Source organism: Artibeus jamaicensis, unplaced genomic scaffold, assembly GCF_021234435.1.
Source record: "Artibeus jamaicensis isolate MK-2021 breed Jamaican fruit bat unplaced genomic scaffold, CSHL_Jam_final scaffold_1964, whole genome shotgun sequence".
Taxonomy (NCBI): domain Eukaryota; kingdom Metazoa; phylum Chordata; class Mammalia; order Chiroptera; family Phyllostomidae; genus Artibeus; species Artibeus jamaicensis.
In genome coordinates, this window is record NW_026522030.1 from 6,850,765 (window position 1) to 6,870,523 (window position 19,759).

General features: G+C 52.9%; 2 protein-coding genes across 8 annotated transcripts in view; one reads left to right on the plus strand and one right to left on the minus strand.

The window, feature by feature from the left end:
* The window catches only part of AKNA (AT-hook transcription factor), a 53,376-nt gene extending 46,601 nt beyond the window's left edge, over nt 1-6,775 (plus strand). For all 7 annotated transcript variants that reach the window (XM_037139472.2, XM_037139471.2, XM_053656204.1 and 4 more), the window contains 3 exons: nt 653-766; nt 1,024-1,213; nt 3,435-6,775. In XM_037139472.2, coding sequence (XP_036995367.2) covers nt 653-766; nt 1,024-1,213; nt 3,435-3,699 — 569 coding nt within the window. In that variant the 3' untranslated portion in view covers nt 3,700-6,775. The remainder of the gene's footprint in view (nt 1-652; nt 767-1,023; nt 1,214-3,434) is intronic.
* Nucleotides 6,776-6,860: 85 nt separating this feature from the next.
* On the minus strand, nt 6,861-10,291 carry ORM1 (orosomucoid 1). Its single transcript, XM_037139476.2, has 6 exons — nt 10,137-10,291; nt 9,639-9,781; nt 9,326-9,396; nt 8,416-8,523; nt 8,174-8,277; nt 6,861-7,049 (listed from the first exon to the last, which is right to left on the minus strand). The coding sequence occupies exons 1-6, from the start codon at nt 10,245-10,247 to the stop codon at nt 6,963-6,965; spliced, it is 624 nt and encodes a 207-aa protein (XP_036995371.2). The 5' UTR covers nt 10,248-10,291; the 3' UTR covers nt 6,861-6,962.
* Between the last annotated feature and the right edge of the window lie 9,468 nt (nt 10,292-19,759).

Consider the following 19,759-nt stretch of genomic DNA (forward strand, 5'->3'; position numbering starts at 1 on the left):
ACTCTCAGCTAAGCAGACAGTGACCCAGCGGGTCCGTCAGACCTGGGAGGGGGGAGCACAGAATGGGGCTGGGGAGCGCGTCCTCAGCCTGGTGTGCGGGTGGGTCTCCCAGAGGGTGTGATGGCTGAGCTGAGGCCTGAAGGACGAGTGCACTGGCCCTGGAACTTAGAGGACTTGCACTGGAGAGAACAAGGCTGCCTACTCTCCTCCTGCTTCCTGGGCACTTTTAGGCCTCCCCTGAACCCTCTGGTGCCCGGGATTGTCAGGAGATGCTCCCACATGGAGAATGGGCCTGTCTCACTGGGCTTGGCATCAGACAGAGGAGCACCGCTTCCCAGCCCCCGAGACCTTGGCAAACTATTCAACCTCTTGGAGCCTCAGCTTTCCCACCTGTAAAGTGGGGGAGTGGTGGAGTAGCTAGCCAGTGGCTTGTGGGATTTGATAAAATAATGCCTGAAGGCCTTGAGCAGAGGGCCTGGCTCATAAAATATGGATTCTCACTATCACAGTCGCCATGGGTATTGTCACCCAGAGGGAGGTAATTTGTCCTTTCTGCATGGCTCCTGAGGGAAGCTCAGTACTTCAGGAGGTGTGCTCGGGAGACTCCAGGCCTGATGATTCAGATAGAATCCTCTCCTTTCTCGTCTTCCAGGTGCTATCACCAGCAACCCACGGGGACCGTCTCCCACTGATGCCCTGCGATGTCCCCTGTGTGGTGGATTTGGGTCCACCCTGGAGGGGGAAGGCCCAGACGCAGCCACCTCTGGTAAGGGCAGATCCTCAGTCTCTTCCCTCAGCTCTCCTTGACAGGGGTTGCGGCCTGGGTTCGGTTGGCAGGGCAGCTTCTCCTACCAGCCAGGGCTGGAGCACGCTGGACAGAGGGTTTGTGCCCCAAATCCGGGTACTCCCAGCATGGCCAGCCCAGCATCCAGCTCTAACAGGGCAGGGCCTGGGTGGGACCCTCTCTTTTCCTCCTGATCTTCCCGATGGTCAGACTGTCTCTCTGGCGTCCTTCTGTGACAGGGGCAGAAAAGTCCGCCACAAGGAGTGCACCTTCAACGTCCAACCCCAAGCTGAGGAGCAGACGAGCGGGCTCACTGCCCCGGCCGCCCCCTGGACTGTGGTACCTGGCTGCGGCGCCTTCCGTACCAGCCCCTCCTGCTTTTGCCTACGTCTCCTCGGTTCCCGTCATGCCTTACCCACCAGCCACTGTGTAAGAACCTTTCATTTTCATGCTCCCAGCCTCTCCATGTGAAGTGCCTCATAGTCGGCATTCGGGCCTGTCTCAGGCAGCCGGGAACCCAGGCATCGTGTGCTCCCTTGGCTTTCCCCTGGTGTATCACTGTGTGTGCCACACCGAGTGCTCAGGCCTCCAGCAGAGGTGGTGGGGACACCTGTCTGTGCTCCAACTCATTGGACAGGGAAGGTTTCACCTGGAATTTGCTGGCCCAGGATAAACTTTGAGTGCCCACTGTAACCACAGGGCCTCTATTTCTGCGGCCATGCCATACCCTTGCAAGCTCAGACCTGTGGACAGAACTAACCAGGTTCCTGTCCCCCAGGCTTGGATGGGCCATGGGCCAGGAGAGAGGCCCTAGACTTAAGTGCCCCCACAGACCTGGCCAGTATTAGTCATGCAATCTTGGGCCGGTTACTTTTTCCTCTGTGAAAGGGATTAAATGAACTAATGAATGGACAGTCCGTACCGCACACAGGGTGGCCAGCAACCACCGTGTTTCTAATGCTGCTGGAACCTGAGCTGATGATGGCCTAAAATTTCTCTTGCTGCAAGGCTGGGCGTCCTCAGAGGCTGAGGCCTGAGCACCCTTTGAAAGCTGCCTGGGCCTGTGCTGCCACCTGGTGGTTTGCTGCCTCATAGTTCCTGCACCAGAGGCTTTCTTGCCAGGAGGGTGGGTCAGGTTTTGTTTTTGCAGCTTCTGCCCTGGGGAAGTTTTGGGTAACTCTCAGCCAACCTGGTCATCAAATTATCAGAAAGTAGGGGTATGTGGGAACCCAGTGATTACATTGGATACACCCCAAAGGGCAGAATTGGTTATTGTTCATTAGGTTCAGGTGATCTATATCAGCATCTTGGCTCTGAATGTGAATTCAGCACTGACCCTTCCCGGCTCTCCAACCCTGGGCCTCTGTCGCTGACGCTTACAGAACACTTAACGTGTCCAGGCAGCTGACAGAGGTTTTCACCTGAATTTTCCTGTTGGATCTACCCTGGGAGGTGGTCTTAGGTGAGGAAATGGAGCCCTTAAAAGGTGAAGCAGTCCGGGCAGGGCTCGGTGGCTGGACAAGTGGACTGACCGAGATTTGGGGCCACCTCCTGCATCACCCCGCTTCTCTGAGCTTCACGCTGCTCGTTGGTGAAGTAAGCATAATAGAATGGACCCGATAAGTGACATAGCGCTAGTAAAGCACCTCCCTCAGAGCCTGGCCCATGGGTTCGGAGGGTGAGGATCCGGGCTCTGGGCAAGGCACTCTGTGTTCCTGACTGGGGAACTGCCAGCCAGTTTCCGAAGGGCCTGCATCATTTTACAGCAGAGTGTGTGCGTTCCAGCCTCTGCACATCCTCGCCAACACTCATGACCGCCCTTGTGACTTTAGCCATCCCCACAGATGTGAGATTCGTGAAGCAGCATCTTGTGTGGCTTTGATTTGCATCTCCCTGAGGGCTGTTGAAGTTGAGCACTTTCACAGGTGCTTGTTGGCCATCTGTTTGGTGAGATGTCTATTTCTCCAGCATTCGGCACTGGCGATGGGACTCCCCCGTATTACCTCTCTGAAGAACAACGGGGTTTGCTATAGAGCCCAGGGCGATCCTGGTAAGCCCCACCCCTGGCTCTCAGGCTCGAAGCTCCAAGGAGGCAGGGTCGGTGTTCATGTACCACTGTGACCCCGGGGCCTAGCATACAGCACTTGGTCAAGAAGTATTTGTGAAACGAATGGGTAGCTGAAGCAACCATTTTTTTTAAAGATTTTATTTATTTATCTTTAGAGGGGAAAGGGGAAGGAGAGAGGGAGAGAAACATCACTGTGTGGTTGCCTTTTGTGCGTCCCCTGCTGGGAACTGGCCTGCAGGGAACCAGCCCGCAACCCAGGCATGTGCCCCGACTGGGAATCGAACTGCGATCGTGTGGTTCGCAGGACCCACGCTCGATCCACTGAGCTACACCAGCCAGGGTCTGAACCAACCATTTTTGAGCCCCTGTTCTGGGTCAGGCACCCCATTAATCTTCCTTCGTCCTTCTAAGGCATTCCTCCAGGTAGGTGTTCATTGTTCTCATAGAGGTGAAGAAGCCGAGACCCAGAGAACGGGGGCCAGAGGCCTCACCGGGGCTCAGAACGACGTAGGTGACCAACCCGGCGCTCCTCGGCTGCACCCCATCCTCTCTGGTTAACGGTGCGCTCACCTGTCTCCTCAGGTTCTACACGCCTCCAGGAGGACCTACCTCAGCCCCCTCAGCCCGACTAGCTGCTGAGTGGCCCGCCGCAGCCTCCTCTCGGCCAGCCGGAGGACACCGGCACTCCATCCCGCTGGATCTGGAGGACCTGGAGGAGCTCAACAGGGCCCTGAGCCGAGCCGTCCAGGCGGCCGAGCGGGTCCGCTCCACCGCCAAGCACATGAGCCGCTCCCTGTCGGCCGACCTGCGCCAGGCCCACAGCCTGCGGGGCTCCTGCCTCTTCTGATGGCACTCGGGGCTCAGAGACAGACGGCGGACAGGCGGGCAGGCAGCTAGCCTGCTGCCGTCTCCCCTGCAGACCGCTTACGAGGAGCTCTCCCTCCAGCACAGGCCCTGCCTGCGCCATCTCAGTGTTTTCCAGTGGAAGGGCCTTGGTCATCAAGAGAAGTAACTTCCCAGGGCACCGTCCCCAGAAGCAAGTACTGGGACCAAGGCCACCTTCTGTCCAGATGCAGTCTCTGAAAGTCTCCTGCACTTGTCCACCTCCAGCTAATAATATGTGTTTTGTATGTGGAAGGACAGATAGTTTTTTAAGGGAGGAGTTTTCCTGGGTGTGAATCCTCCCTGGGATGCCTATAAAAAGGGGTGGGGCTGGGGTCTCCGGCACAAACCTGCCCACCTGCCTGTGACCCACACTTGGGAACAGGCGTCTCTGGAAAGATGTGGCTGGGGACCTTTCCCCTGGTGGCTGATGGTGGGACACTGGGTCCATCGGGATATCGTGGGGCGCCGGTGCCCAGGATGACTCACTCCCAGCTTCCCTGCGTTTGGGTCCGTCTTTCCTGTGGGCCTGCGGGGACGGAGACGCCCCAGGAAGCTATCTGTCCACCGCGGCCCCTCTCAGTACCTCATCTGCAGACCCCTGCTCGCTCCTGGGGTTCTCTGTGGCCTGGGGTCAGGCTGTCTTCTGCTCCCCAACCCTGTAGCGGCACGTACCTCAGCTTTTCCGGAATGTGTGTGCACCAGTGATATTTGTATATTCGAGGCATTTAAAAATTCTATTTTCGTTATGAGGACAAATGAAGAAGGCTGAATATTGATCTTTAAAAAAAAAAAGGCAAAAAAACCCAAAAAACATCCCTAAACTGCCTGTCGCTGATGTGTCTCACTGACTTGTGGTTTCTAAAGTCCTTTTGGTGGGGTGTGGGGTGGACGCAGCGCCTTCCCCTAGGGGACCTGTTGGGTGCACAGCCCCAGACTCTTCCTGCCTCCTGGTGGCTTCTGTTCCTCCACCTTGTCCCCTCTGCCTGTCTCTGAACCATAAACCTCTCGGCTGGACGGACCTGCACGGAGAGGCCATTTGGCCAAGCCCCTCGTTATTGAGGCCGGAGACGCAGAAACCTGGTGGCTGAAAAACACAAGACTGGACTCTTGCCAGGGCTCCTTTTAGCAGCAAACGGCGGCAGCTGTTCCTTGCTGAGCCCCTACAGGACGCCGGTCCTTGAGCTCAGTGCTCAGCGTGGCGGGCTCCCCGGTACACATACCGGCCTTTCGGGTTCCCACTGTGTCCCCCACTTTACTGATGTGGTTCCTGGGGGTCACCTACCCAGATTCACAGTGGTCTGACTCCCAAGTTTGTAGTCGATACCGATTTTCTCTTCCTAAACCTCCACGATTATCTCCAACCCCCACCTGTTCCTGTGGCTTTTTTGCCAGTGTGCAGTTAAAGGGCACTCATGGCCACTTAATTTGGAGGTTCGGATTCACAGACAGTAAAAAACCCAAGTCAAAGGTAAATAGTTAAGCACTTTATTCAGCGAGAGCAAAGAGAAAAAGCAAGAATCAAAGCATACATCACCAGACGGGAGTTCACCAACACCCAAACACAGATCCTGGGGAATCCTGGAGACAGCGTTCAGGTCTGGCTGGGAAAGCTCCGAGCGAAGCGTCCTTCCCTTGGGTGAGATTCCAAAGCCCCACTTTGGGGGCTATGCTTAAATATGTTTTAGGCAAAACTGGCTACGCACCAAGGGCTTTGTGTCAAACTTAGGTAACTAACAGGTCCCTCTGGGAAAATGGGCCAGTTCTCCCCAGGAGACAGCACGCCTATATTGCATTCTTACAGTAAAGGTCACGGCTCGGGCATAAATGGGATTCTCAAGGTCCCTTTAGCCGTCAGCCAACCTTCCCCACCCCTCTCACCTCCCTTGCTTCACCCCATCACCAGGGCCCATTTCTGTTTTAGTTTTCGAGCTGCCCCTCGGTAGAGTTGAAAGTGGGATGTCGTAGAAAGTGACACTGAGGGTGGAGAGGAGATTCCTTGGAGGTTCTGAGTCTCTGGGTCCACACTCCTCCGGGTGCCAAGAGGCATCCCATGGACCTCAGGATGGGTGGGGGGAGACCAAGGCGGAGGCCCAGGGCAGTGGCTCCAGCTTTGAGCAAAGAAAGCTGAAGACTTGGGTCCCTGGAGCCTGGCTCTTTGGAGGGTGTCAGCGTGTGAGCCTCAGGGCTGAGCATCAGACTGCAGGGTAACAGGCCTGTTAATTCCACCTGTGGCTCTAGGTGGCTCGGCCCCTCCCCCCCATCAAATTTTCCGAGCAGCTCAGCCCGTGGTGCTCCGCCCCTCACGTGCCCATAAATTATGAAGCCCTCGGGCCTGGAAGAAGGCCGGGTTTTTCCTGCTGGCCTCCTGGCCCCTGGGGCTCCATTTTCTATTTCACTGCGTGGGTCTGCCTCCCATGTGGCCCCATCTCCAGGGTTCAAGGCACATTTATTTGCAAGAGGGCTGGTTTCTGGAGGCAAACTTGGCTCCTAGGTGTCATATCCTCCTTACGGGTGTTGGGTGTCAAGAGGCTGCCGTGAAGACACTTCACGGAGACACTCAGCCCCTCTGACCTCGGTCCCTAGGTCTCTCCTGTTCTGCCTTTGCCCTGGCCCAGGCCTCCACCTCTTAATCAGGTTCAGTGGCGTCCAAGCGGGTCTTCCTGCCTCCAATCAGGCCCCTCCCAACTCTCCTCTGCAGATGGCCAGATGAGGTCTGCAGTGAGGTCCTTTGTGCCTGGCAACACATGCCCGAGTCCTCACTGCCTCTTCATCACCTGAGCCTGCCTTTGGGTCCTCTGCCTCGATGTTCTTCGAATGTGCCCTCTCAGGTCGTTGGCTTGTGGCAGGAACAGCAGGTGTTTCCAAGCTTCTAACCTTCCTAGGCTGGTTCAGACGCCCCCTCCAGGAGACCTTCGCACGTGTCCCCGCTGCAGAAGGAACCTTCTCGTGCTCGTCTCCCACACCATATAGCGTCCATCCAGACACACGTGCTGGGAATTACAGTGGGGGCTTTTCCAATCGGGGGCCAGCAAGGTCTTACCTAGTGAACAACCAGGCTCAACTCATGGCTGGCCTCAACGTGAATGAATGAGAATGAATGAATGAGCATATATGACAATGGACTTATTCCAAATGCAGAAGCTTTACTGATGCCACGAAGGGGAAGAACTGAGGTACAAAGGGTGGGTGGGGGACTCGGGACGGACCCCCAAAGTTCCCGAGGTCCTAATCCAAAGCTGTGTCTGTCTTGGCCCTCTTGTCTTCCTTCTTCCTTTCCTCCTCATGCTGTCTCTCCAGAGGCTTACACAGATCCTACCAGGCAGTGGGAAGAGAACAAACACCGTGAGGGGGGAGGGGACTGGGCTCCTGAGGGGAGGGGAGGGTCCACTCTGGACTGTGGCACCAGTCCAACCATGGCGCCAGCCCACTCGCTCTCTGCCACTTCAAGCTGGGTGACTTTGGGCAAGTCATTTCCTTCGGTGAGCCTCAGTTTATTCACCTCTAGAATGGGGGCTCCTACCCTTAAGAACAGCTGGAATTTACAGAGCACTTACAACCTGCTAAGCCCTTATGTTGATCCAGATTTCTCACCACCATTTTGCAGTTGGCTGAGGCTCCTAGTGGCCATGTGGCCTGTCTGAGGTTCCCCAGCGCGTAGATGGGGTGACAGACTGTGGACCAGGAACCGACTCCAGTGCCTATGTTCATAAGCCCTTTCCCAGGGTTCCCAAGAGCAAGGGGACAATCTGTGCCACTCATGGTCCCAGCAGATGACCTCAGGTGGCAAGCAGATGGGACAATTTTTGTTTAAATAATGATGAAAGTATGCCATGTATATCCCAAAAAGTGTACCCAGCTCATCAGCTCTGTGATTTCAAATACGGTTGCACGTAACAAGATCGAGTAAAGCCTTTCACTTGACACAGATTTAAAGGGAAGTATTAAGGTAGTTTCTCAGGTACTTCTCAGTTAAAGCAAAAATCGGGGCGGCGGAGATCCTGGGCCTGCTGCGTGCAGTTCAGGCGGCCCTGGGAACCACGCCACCTGCCCCGGTCGAGAAGCCTGGGCAGTGGCAGGCTGGTGCGACTGTTCATTCCCCACATGTGTCTCTCTCCCAAGCTCCACCACCACACCCTGGCCAAGCTCTGCCCCTCCTGTCAGCCTTCTCAATCCTCTCCACCTGCTCCGTGCATCCTCCCGGGCTCTCTCCCAGGACGGTGGACGAGAACCCGTCCTGCCTGGGCTCTCATCCACCCCTCCTGCCATGGGCCTCTCGGAAGCTCAGCTGCTCTGTAGTGAGGTGGACCCTTAAAAGCAGGAGCTCCTGCCTTGCTGTGCAGCCCTGGCTGGTAGCTTTCCCTCTCTGGGCCTCTGGGGCTGCCTAAGGCAGGGGCACCTTCACGTGAGCAGCACCCAGTCTCCTCCCTTGCATTTACCTTTTTTTCATCAGTGTACAGAACTTCTGACTTCTTTATGCCTCTGCACTTGAGGTCCTCATAGAACTGTTCCATTTGCTCCGGGGTCACCTCTGGCTTGTCAGCTGCAGGAGGGAGCAAAGAGACTGGTGAGGATGTCGGGGGTCTGGTGACAGGTCAGGGACAGCTGGGGGTCTGGGGTCTCAGCACCAGGAGTGGGTGGTCCTGGGGGAAGCCTGGGTGGGAGTTTGGGCAATGCTCACCATAGAAGGACAGCCCCATTTTCAGCGGATCTTCTGGGAAAGCAGCAAGCATGAAGGTCCTGCGGTCCTTGGGGAGCATCAGATGGCCAAAGTGTCTTGTGCCATTCTCTGGAAGAGAAAGCCTCTGGGTGAGACTACGGGGACAGCACAATGGTCCCCTCCTCACAGGCGAGGAAACTGGGTTGTGCCCAGGGCTGTACAGCCAATTGGTGAGGGCCGGGGTTTACCTGGGCCACACATTTCTGCTCTGACCGTGCACCAGGCCTGACACCGAACACTTAGGTATGTAGAATCAGGGAGCCTCATGTGAACTGTGGCTGTCAGGGCCTCTCTGCCCATTTTACAGATAAGGAAAATGAGGCTCAGAGAGGAGCCTCAGGGCTCCTCGGTGGTGGTGGCTCAATTCCATTGGCACTCATGTGTTCCTACTATGTGCCCTCACTGCAGTGATGGTGGAGATGTGGGTGAAGTGACTGCCTGCCCAGCAAACGGACCACCACCATTACTTCCCAGAGGACAGAGAGTGGTTGAAAGGGGGACAGGACTGGAGCTGACCTGGGGGGTGAACCCAATTCTCACGGTAAGTGGTATGACCTCAGAGAAGTTCCCTGATACCTCTGTTTGTTCATCTCCTCATCAGGTCACTGTACTGTCCCTTTAGGGCTGTTCATGAGTATCAAGTGGGTTGGCTCATGTAAAAAGCACTTTGAACCGCGCCTGGCACATAGAAAGAGCTCAGAAATGTTGGCAGTTCTTACTGATTATTTCAGTGTACGGGCCCTGGGCCTACAGAGATGTAAGAAGTGGGCCTCTCCCGTGTTCTCTCTGTCCAAAGACCCCATCTCCTCCCTTGGGCCACTCCGCCCATCACCCCCCAGTCCACACAGAAGCCCTTCCCCTGAAGCCTCACCGTATTTAAGCAGGGTCCCATTTTTCCGAAAGATCGTCAAGTGGCCGGTCTCATAGATGCAACTGTCCCCACTAATGCCAGACAGAAGAGGGGAGATAAACAGTGAGACAGTCAAGGAGAAGTACACAGTCTTAGTACTGAGGGGCAGAAGTCAAGTGGCAATTGGAGTCAGACCCCCTACCCCCCCATTCCATGGATGGGAAGGCTGAGGCCAGGAAGAGGGCGAGGTTTGCTCAAGGTCTCCAGGGTGCTAGGAGTAGAAGCCAGAAGCTGGGGCTGGGCCTGGGGCTGAGCCGGCCTGTGCAGGTCTTACATGGTTGAATATTCTCTGAACCATATTGTGTCCTCCGAATGGTTAGGTGTCATGTAAAAGAAGGATGCCTTGAACTTGCTAGCCAACTCCTTATATTCCGGGTAATGGTAAGCCGAAGCAATGTAAAACCACTTGCCAGAGATCTGGGAAAAAGCCAAGAGCGGGTGATGGAGGCTGGAAGGAGACTTGGGCCGATCTCTCCATCTTGCACGTTGGGAGACTGAGGGCTCCAGAAAGGAATGGGACATGCAGGAGCTCACTCCAAGAGTCAGGCATCACCCCACTCCTGATGGCCCCTCTGAGGGACTTTGCAATGAGGCTTCCAAGTTTGGAGGCAGTGGAATGGAATGCCTTCGGAGACTGACCAGACTGCCACCCCAAGACTCAGCAGAGAAAAGGGCAAAATCAGGAGAACAGGCTGACCATAAGCCAGCAGGGGAAAAGGAAGCCCAGAGAGGGCAACAGCTGCCCACGGCATTCAGGGGCCCAGGTACCTACCTGGTCCAGGGAGGCATTGGTGATAGGCACCGTGTAATTGGTACACGTTGGACTCTGGGCGTCCAGCAGAGGAAGAAGGCTCAAGACTGCGAGGACCCAAGGTAGTGTCATGCTGAGACAAAGATGCACTGGAGTTAGGTGGTACTGGTGGCTGAAGAGTGCAGTGGCTTTTATAGAGAGCCGTGGGCCGAGGCTGGGCCCTGGGAACCCGCTGTGACACAATCAGGAAGTGCCTGACAAATGTTATACACAGAACATTCCGTCATGGCTGTTCAAAGCCAAGGTGGATTTCCTGGCCAGCTTGGCTCCATTGGTTGGCCATCCTCCTGCAAAACTAAAGGTCACTGGCTGGATTCCCGGTCAGGGACATGCCTGGGTTACGGGCCGGGTCCTCACTTAGGGCAAGTGAGAGAGGCAACTGATGTTTCTCTCCCTCTCCCTCTCTTTTTTCTGAGGGACCCAGTCATACATCAAATGCTGAAAGCCACCTTGAGAGTCTCAGGCTAGCACAGTGTGTGGAGTCGCCAGGGTTGGGGAGCAGTGCAGGCAGGGGTGCGGGCAGGGCAAACGTGGATTCAGCCCCGGTTGAGTGTGGTAACAAGGGTGAAAGAACAGAAGTCCAGAAGGGCCCTGACCCAGTCCTGGCAGCAGGGACATTTCCAAAAAAGGGAGGCATTAAGGCAAGCCTGTTTTCAGTAAATGTATTAACCTGTTTCATCTCCCAACACGTAAAACAGGAATTATTTCTGTGTTGCCTTTACCCTCTGCTATTGAAATAGGGAGCTTGCCTCTCGTCACAGGTATGTCCCCCTCAGCCCCCATCGGGGGTCAGCCTTGCTCATGGTGGGCACTCAGGCAGTACCGTGGGCCAAATCTTTATCCTTCCAGATAATTCTTACAGGAAGTACTATGGCGTGCTTATAAGTTTGTATTCTCATTCGTTTTATATATTTTGGAAATTTTTTTATTTCTCAGTGTAGTCGATAGTTGTAATTTTAAAGTATACATAACCTTTCATTCACTTCCTAGATTATAATTCATGCAACCATGTCCTCTCTTTATCCCTATAGCATTCTATTTTATTTTTCCAGCTTCACTGGGATGTATATGATATACATATCATATACAACTGCCCACAGCATAGTAGGTTGTGATATTTTCCTCTGATGATAGGTGCCAGGGAGGGACCAGATTGCTTTCTAGAATCATCCATACCATTCCAGAGAAAGAGAAGAATCTGTCATGTGTAAGACTTCAGTGTTATATAAATTGGCGAAAACTGGAAGCCATTCCAATGTCCGTCAGCAGGAAAACGGAAAAGCAAATGGTAGCCCGTTCACAATATGACACGTTCCTTAGCAACTAAAAAAAATGAACTACTGGTACACGTAACAATATGAATGAATCTCATAAACATTACGCTGAGCAAAAAAAGGCCAGGTTTGGTAAAGCATATGCTGTATATTCCGTAGGGGTTCCGAGCGAGCCTCTCCAAGATGTGCCTGCCATTCAGGAGATTACTTTGAGCTGACAGCGATTAAACTGAGGCCTAGATGAAAGGAAGAACATTTGACCTCCCCGCTAAGTGCTTACAAGGATTTAAGAGAGAGGACCTGCTGCAGGAAGGGAGCCATGGCCCTAGGTAGCTACATGTATCTAAGGTGAACTGGAGACCCAAGCCAAGAGCAGGGTTTGTTCTTTCTTTTGTCCAGAGTACTCAGCTCCGGCCTCACCTGTGTGCCTTTTGAAGCAAAACCACAGAGAGTGTGATGTAAGAAACAGATTTGGCCTCTACCTCCATTTCCTGGCAGGCTTCTCCTAAAACCCTAAGAATCTTCACCTTGGTAAGTATCTTTTTGTATGCTAATGAATGACAGGTGTCTGGGGGCTCCTAAATGGCCCCAGGATGGGGGCTGGTTACCGGGGGAACTAACCACGTGATTAGAGGGTTAAACTTTCAGCCTCACCCCTGCCCTCTGGGGCTGGAGATTGACTTGATCTCTGATGAGTGGCCAATAATTTAGTCAATCATGCCTACATAAAGAAGCTTTCATAAAAATCCTAAAGGACAGGGATTGGAGAGCTTCTGGGTTGGGGCACCTGTGGAGGTGCTGGACGGGTGGCCCACTCAGAGAGCACGTGAGAGGCTGCGCCCCAACACCAGCTTCACTCCCTGTGTCTCCTCCCTTTGACTGTTCCTGGGTTAGATCCTTTTATAATAAACTGTTAATCTCGTAAGCAAACTATTTTCCCCGAGTTCTGTGAGCTGTTCTTGAAGATTGCCCAACTAAAAGGCAGGCCCCGTCAGAAGCACCAGTGACAACCTGGACTTGTGATTGGCCTCCGAGTGGAGACAGTCTTGCGGGACTGAGCCCTTACCCTGTGGGACCTGATGCCGACTCCAGGTAGAGTCGGAACGGCTGGGACTGGTAGGACACCCAGCTGACACCTGGACAGTCAGCTCCCTTGGTGTGCGAGAACACCCACCCACACCATTGGTGCCAGCGCTCTGGGAAGAGAGAAATCAGATCTTCCCTTCGAGAAAGGGAGCGCCTCTCCTCGGAAGGACTGAGTTGTCCTCACCACACTCACTCTCAGACTGCCCCTCGGGGGTCTTAGGAGGATCAAATGGGTTCACATTCGTGAACGGCTCGTTCAATGAAACAAATTTGCTTCTGAGGGTCTGCCTGTTTATAATAATCATCACCATCAGTTTAATGACAAGCTGGGGTGGGGAGGAAAGACAGACAGATTCCTGCAGGCCATCACTTCAGATTACATCTCACTCCTAAAGATACAGAAGGCGAAATTATAACTATAGGAGGAACAAGGAAGTAGGCTATTTTCCCCTTTAGATGGTGAGGGGGCAGATGGCTCAGCAAGGTAAGGGGGCGGGGCGAGGAGGCGGGGTTTAGACAAGCAGGCAAATGCACCCATTGGAGAGGATTCGTTTGCTGAGAAAGCCACCTGATCTTTCCTTCTTCATCAGGCCAGGGCTGAGCCCTGAGGGCTACTGCGTGGTCTTTCGCCTGAGCAGCCACAAAGAATATGTTGGCAGAGTACACGGTCCTAATTAGGAACTTTGTGTTTGGTTGAGGAAATACCCGAACAGAAGATTTGCCCAAGTTCAAATCCTGTTTCGTGGTGTTGGGCAACTTAGGTGACCTCTCGGGACTTTGGGAGGCTGTGTTCACCCGAATTGCCAGGGTCTGTCTCAGCGGGTTTCGCATGGGCACGAGTGTATCACGGGAACACAGCTCCTGGTCCACAGTCAGTGTGCAAGAAATGTAGCCGCTCTTAGTTGCAGTGGCACTGTCATTGGGTTGAACCATATGATGCTATGAATTTTATAGGTTCAAAAGCAGCTGAGTATCATTTTTTTTCACATGATTTACCATATGATTATAAAACGATAGCCCTGTCTGTGTGGCAAGCAGGGAAGGGCATCTTACCCCCTTTTTGCAGGGGAGAAACAGGCTCAGAGAAAGGCAATGGCTCGCCCAAGGCCATGTTCAGTCAAGGAGCTGGCACAGGCTCTGCCCTTGTTGCCTGCCCCTCCCTTACTTTCCCAGCACCAGGGGGCTGGTCACTGTGAGAGGTGACTGTCCGTGGCTGGAACTTGGTTCGTTGTGGACAGAGCAAACACAGGCTGGCCCTCGCTTTCCCATGGAGTTTCCCAGGGAGAAGTCCACCCAGTTTCCCGACAGTGGGTTGTGCAACAGGAGACTGGAAACCGCAGGCGCTGCCCACTGGGGAAAGCTGCCTTCTGTCCCCAACCACCTCCTACCTGCCCCTGCTGGGAATGAGCTGGCATTAAGTGGACAGGTTGTTCCAGGCCCTCCTGGAATCTGGACCAGCTGAGAGTGGCATGTCACAGTTTTCACATAGCCCCTCTCCTCTTTCCTCTCTGGCCCTTCTTCCCCACTCTCTTTCCCTTCTCCTCCCATTTCTTCAGAGCCACACAGATGCTGCTGATAGTTCTGGAGCTCAGGCAGTGGCTCAGACCTATTTCCAGTCCCCCCAGCCCAGCCAGCTGCCCCTTGCACAGCTCTGCGCCAGAGCCCCCTTGCAGCCCAGCGCAACTTGGCCAAGCCAGACGCTGCCTTCCTGTGCAAGCCTGAAGCTTGTCCTCCACCAGCCCAGTACCCCAGGCCTTCCTACACCCTGTAGAACCATTCGAACTACTTACTCTTCCCCACATAGGGGAAGAGTAAGTAGTGACGCCTTTACTACCACCCTTGTCAGGTGTGTTCTCTCTCTCCACAGTGGGTACCCAGATATTTAATTACACTGCTTAACATAGGCCTTTTCTTTCCTTTGGACATGAGCTGAAACATCAGTTCTCTCTGGGTCTTGAGTCTGCCAGCTCACTTAGTAGATCTTGAGACTTGCAACCATCATGCTCAGATGTGCCAATTCCTTATAATAAATTTCTTCACACACACACACACACACACACACACACACACACACACACACACTATTGGTTCTGTTTTTCTGGAGACCTCGGTTAACAGTGTCACCTCCTGACTCTCCTCCCCCTGTTGAGATTGTGTCAGCTGTGGTCCCTTTGGCTGCTCCTGCTCTCTCGCACCTGGCCTGCTCTCTCGAACCCTTAATCACACAGGTTCCAACCCCTCTATCCGCCTACACCTGACTCAGAGCCCCTCAGACTCACGGTCAGATCCATCTCTGTTCCCCCAGTGCCCACGTGCGGCTCCGCCCAGGGGCAGCGCTGCTGATACATGGGCATGGAAGAGATGAAGACAAGAGCAATCACTTAACTAGCCTGAGTGCCTTCAATGCGCTGCACTCCGTGGCTGCAGCAGGGAACACGGCATAGGCCCTGACCTCACAGAGCTTTCTCTGGGAAACACCGACACTACCGGGGCTGAACTTTCCCTCTGCAGATCAAGAAGAGTGATTGGATCGAACACCGAGCCAACTCCTTGAGTTTGACAGACAACACGAAATGGGCCATTCTGTCTATTTTATTTCCGATTATTTGTCAGTCAAATAAATGGAAAGAACATTCTAAAAAAAAAAACATTCTTATCTCATTTCCAATTTTTTTCCCACAAGGTTGGAAAAGCATCTTCCGGATTTAGGAACTAGGGCAAGGCAGTGATGTTTGCGACGTGAGCAGGCACTCAAACCTCGAAGGGGGCTTTCAAATGGCCGGCCCCGCCTTCAGGGTTTGTGATTCTTCAGGTTGGAGAAGGTGCTGAGAATACGAATTTAGAACCAGCTCCCAGGTGCCGCTGGTTCTGCTGGTCTGAGAACCACTGATCTAATAATGCTCCTAACAGCGCCATCCACAGTCTTGGGTTTGAATCACAGCTTTGCCTTGACTTCCCCAGGTGATTTCAGGCCTTTCCCTGGGTGGAGCTGCTCTCTGGGCACAATGGGAGGGAACACCTGAGATGTGGGCGTCTCCAAGCCTGTGCAGACCACGAATCCTGGGCTGAATCCTGGGCTCTGTGGGCGGGACTCCGGGAGCCGCAGAGAGCAGGCACTGCCAGTGCTCAGCACCTAGGGTAGGCATCAGGGTGGCGAGGCTGACAAGACCCAGCCGCGTGTAAACGGACGACCTGGATACTTACAGCTCCTTTAAAACATAAAATCCCAGGTATGAACGCTACTGCTTATGATTCATTCTTCCTCCTAGATAAGGGCAGAAAAGTTCTGATTCACCCAAGGTCCCCGAGACGGAGAAACAAGCTAAGGAACAGAAGTCTGAACCAAGGGTCAGAAGCAATGGGGTCCGGGTCCAGCAGGTGTAAGTATGTCCCAAATATTAAAGGGGGAGTATTTATGCTAAAAATATGCTCAGTGTTTATCTGAAATTCAAATATATCTGGGTGTCCTATGTTTTTATTTGCTAAATCTGGCTACCTCTATCTCCCAGATTCTCACTCACCTCTTCCAAGGCAGGTGTTATGGACTCTGCAAACCCTCATAGATAAGAATTGCCCATATTGAAGCTTTATGCACGATTGTCACAACATGGAAACAATCCAATGTCCATCAGTGGATGAGTGGACAAATTGTGGTCTATCCATACAATGGCACGTGATTCAGTCATAAAAAGGAATAAAGAACTCATTCATGCTAACTGAAGAAAGCCAGGCTCAAAAGGCCCTATATTGTATGATTGAATTTATATGAAGTATTTATGCAGGCAAAGCCACAGGCAGAAAGCAGAGTAGTGGTTTTCCAGGGGATTGGTCGAGGGGGGTGGGGCGTGACTGCTTCTGGAGTGTGGAGTCTTCTTGGTGTGATAAAAACATTCCGGGGCTAAATAGTGCTGATGGTTGCACAGCATCGCAAATGTACTAAATACCAGTACTGGTGAGTTTTGTGTTATATGTAATTTTGCCACACCAAAAATAAAGGAGTTGCTTGTGTTGAACTCAACATATCCCCTCCCTGTATGTTACAGCTCGGGTCCCCAGCCCCTGGGCCCAGTGGTCTGTGGCCTGTTAGGAACCAGGCTGCACGGCCGGAGGTGAGCGGCAGGTGAGCGGCAGGTGAGCGTGCTGAGGCTTCATCTGTATTTACAGCTGCTCCCCATCGCTAACATAACTGCCTCTCAGATCAGCTGTGGCCGGAGATTCTCACAGGAGCGGGAACCCTACTATGAACTGTGCAGGCAAGGGACCTAGGCTGCACGCTCCTAATGCGAATCTAATGCCTGACGATCTGAGGCGGAACTGAGGTGGTGATGCCAGCCCTGGGCAGCGGCTGCAAACACAGATTATCATTAGCGGAGAGGTTTGACTGCACACAGACCGTAATAAATCAATTGCTTGCAGACTCAAAACCTTATTACTGAGTGGCAAGGGACAATTAAGCTGCATCTGGTGGCAGGCTTTAAGTCAGAACCTGACGCTTGCTGTAGTCCATGTGCGGCCCGCTCATTATTTTATTTCTCCTTTCCATCCATCTACGCCTCCTTCCCAAGCTGCGTGCTTGTCTCAGTCACAGTTTTGGTAAGCCCACATGCTAACCCTAGCCAAAATGAGTAAAAAACAAATGTCCCTGGAGAGCTTCTTTGAAAAGAGGAGAAGTTCTCATGATGAGACAGAAGACCCTAAGACTGCCAACGTAAAGAAAGCCACACTTAAAAGAAAACACCAAGACCCACTTAAATTACGGGTTCATTGCAACAGGTGATTCACATTCGCCAAGCCTGCTTTGTATAATAGGTAGTGACTGGCTAGTCAACAAAGCCATGAAAACTTCAAAGCTGCTTTGTCACGTGGAGACCAAGTACCCTGCTTTAAAAGCCAAGCTTTCGGAGTTTTTCAAAAGAAAAAAAAGTGAACACAAAGAACAAAAGCAATTACTGAGGGCCACCACTTCGTCAAATGTGTCTGCACTAAGAGCATCATTCTTAGCGGCTAACTGCACTGCTGAAGCTAAGCAGCCCTCTCCTGGCTGGTATGGCTCAGTGGTTGAGTGCTGGTCTGTGAAGCTAAGGTTTATCAGTTCGATTCCCAGTGAGGGCACATGCCTGGGTTGGGGGTCCCTAATAGGGGTCAGGTGGGAGGCAACCACACATTAGTGTTTTTTCTCCCTGTCTTCCCCTCTCTAAAAATTAAATAAAACCTTTAAAAAATAAAGCTAAGAAGCACTTTACTATTGGTGAAGAGTTGATCCTGCCTAATGCTAAGGACATTTGTCATGAACTTTTGGGAGAGGCTGCAGTTCAAAAGGTGGCAGGTGTTCCTCTTTCAGCTCGCACCTTAACTAGACGAACTGATGAAGTAGACGGTTTTGCAGTACAATTGTCAGAGAGGATTAATGCGTTACTGTGAAACGAAACCCAGGCTGACAAGTCTGCCGATGTGGACCACGAGGCAGCAAAGCTTGTTTTGTGGGATATATTTTTCAGGAGGTGAGGGTATGTTATGTGCACTTTTCTTGCCCACCGACACCACAGCTGCAGAACTACTCGAGTCTTTGGAATGATCACGTATCTGGAGAGCTGCATTGGTCATTCCATGTCTGTATGTGCACAGACAGAGCAGCCGCCGTGACTGGGCAGCTTTCTGGTTTCACTACTCGGGTCAAAGAGGTCACTTATGATTTGAGTCTACACACTGCGTCATATGTACAAGAGTGCTGGCTGGCTGAAAAACGTCGGCTGGTCTTAACAACGTTTTGCAGGATGTGATTAAAATGATCGACCACCTTAAAGTGCACGCCCTCAGCTCACGTCGGCTCCCGCAGCTCTGGGAGGAGATGGACGCAGGGCACAGGCGTCCTCTCTCACACACAGAAGTGGGACAACTTTCTGCAGGCGGATCACCGGCCAGAGTTGCTGAGCTGTGAGAGTCACTCCAGAGATTTCTTCCAGAAGAACAGCCACCACCGGCAGCACGATTCAGGGACACAGAAGGGGTGGCAAACCCGCTTACTCGTGTGACATGTTCCACCTGGTTAACAAACACAGGCTGCCACTTCAGGGGAGAACGACAACTGTGTTCAAATCCAAAGATAAAGGGGCTGCAAAGCCAAACTGGAGTTATGGGGGGACAAGTGAACATTGGGATTTTTGACAGATTTCAGAGATTTCGGAAGAGACTGAACAGGGCCTTCTCTCTCCCAGCTGGTGGGTGACCCCCCCATTTCAGCTTTCAGAGAAGGTCGAGCACTGCTCCCCAACCACAAAGACCCCCAAAGTGGGAAGGAACGGTGGATCTGCAGCCCGTTTGTGAACAAGCCGGGTGAAGCAACCGTCCGCACTGGAAGAGGACCAGCTGCTCGAGATCGCAGTGGCAGTGGCCTTGAACGTGTGTTTGAGACGACTGCAAATCTGCACACGTTCTGAACGTGGATTAAAGTCGAGGCGGAATCCTCCGAGATGGCCACGGACGCACTGAAAAGCCCGCTTCCCCTTCCAGCATCCCATCTGTGTGTAGCAGGGTTTTCTGTGGTGACAGCCACCAAAAAGAGATCACGGAGTAGACCGGACCTAAGCAGCACACTTGGGGGTCAGTGTCTCCCCTCAAGCCCAGACGGGACTGTCGAGTTGCAGGGAAACAATCCCGGGGCTCCCACTGATTTTGCATTATGGCCAGTTGTGTAATTGTTTCATCATATATTGCAATGAAATAATAATAGAAATAAAGGACGCGACAAATGTAATACACTGGACTCACCAAGTGCACCAAAATTATCCCCACCCCCCAATCATGGAAAAATTGTCTTCCACAAAACCAGTCCCTGGTGCCAGAAAGGTTGGAGGCCGCTGTGTTTCAGGGTGAACTGTGTCTCCCAAAAAGACATGTTGAGGTCCTAAGCACATTACCTGTGAGTGTGGCCTTACTTGGAAATGGAGTCTCTGCAGGGGTAATCACGTTAAGAAGAGGTCATAAGGGTGGGCCCTCATGCAAAATGACTGCGTCCTTATAGCAAGATGTGAAGAGGCCATCGCCATCATGTGACTGTGGGTCAGGGATGGAGGTGCTGACCTGCAAGCCAAAGAACGCCTGGGGCCGTAAGGAAACTCCCCCAGAGGTGTCGGGCGGGTTGGCAGCCCTGCCAACGCTCGAATTTCAGTCTGGCCTCTAGAACGAGGAGAGAATGCATTTCTGTTGTTTTAAGCTGCCAGGTTC

What these genes read in the sequence shown, in the direction of transcription:
- ORM1 (XM_037139476.2), bottom strand. Translation starts at nt 10,247, where the DNA reads ATGACACTACCTTGGGTCCTCGCAGTCTTGAGCCTTCTTCCTCTGCTG. An exon ending in TTCAGAGAATATTCAACCAT is followed by an intron (nt 9,397 to 9,638) that starts GTAAGACCTGCA and finishes GTCTGGCATTAG; the next exon opens with TGGGGACAGTTGCATCTATG. An exon ending in TGTACACTGATGAAAAAAAG is followed by an intron (nt 7,050 to 8,173) that starts GTAAATGCAAGG and finishes ACTGCCTGGTAG; the next exon opens with GATCTGTGTAAGCCTCTGGA.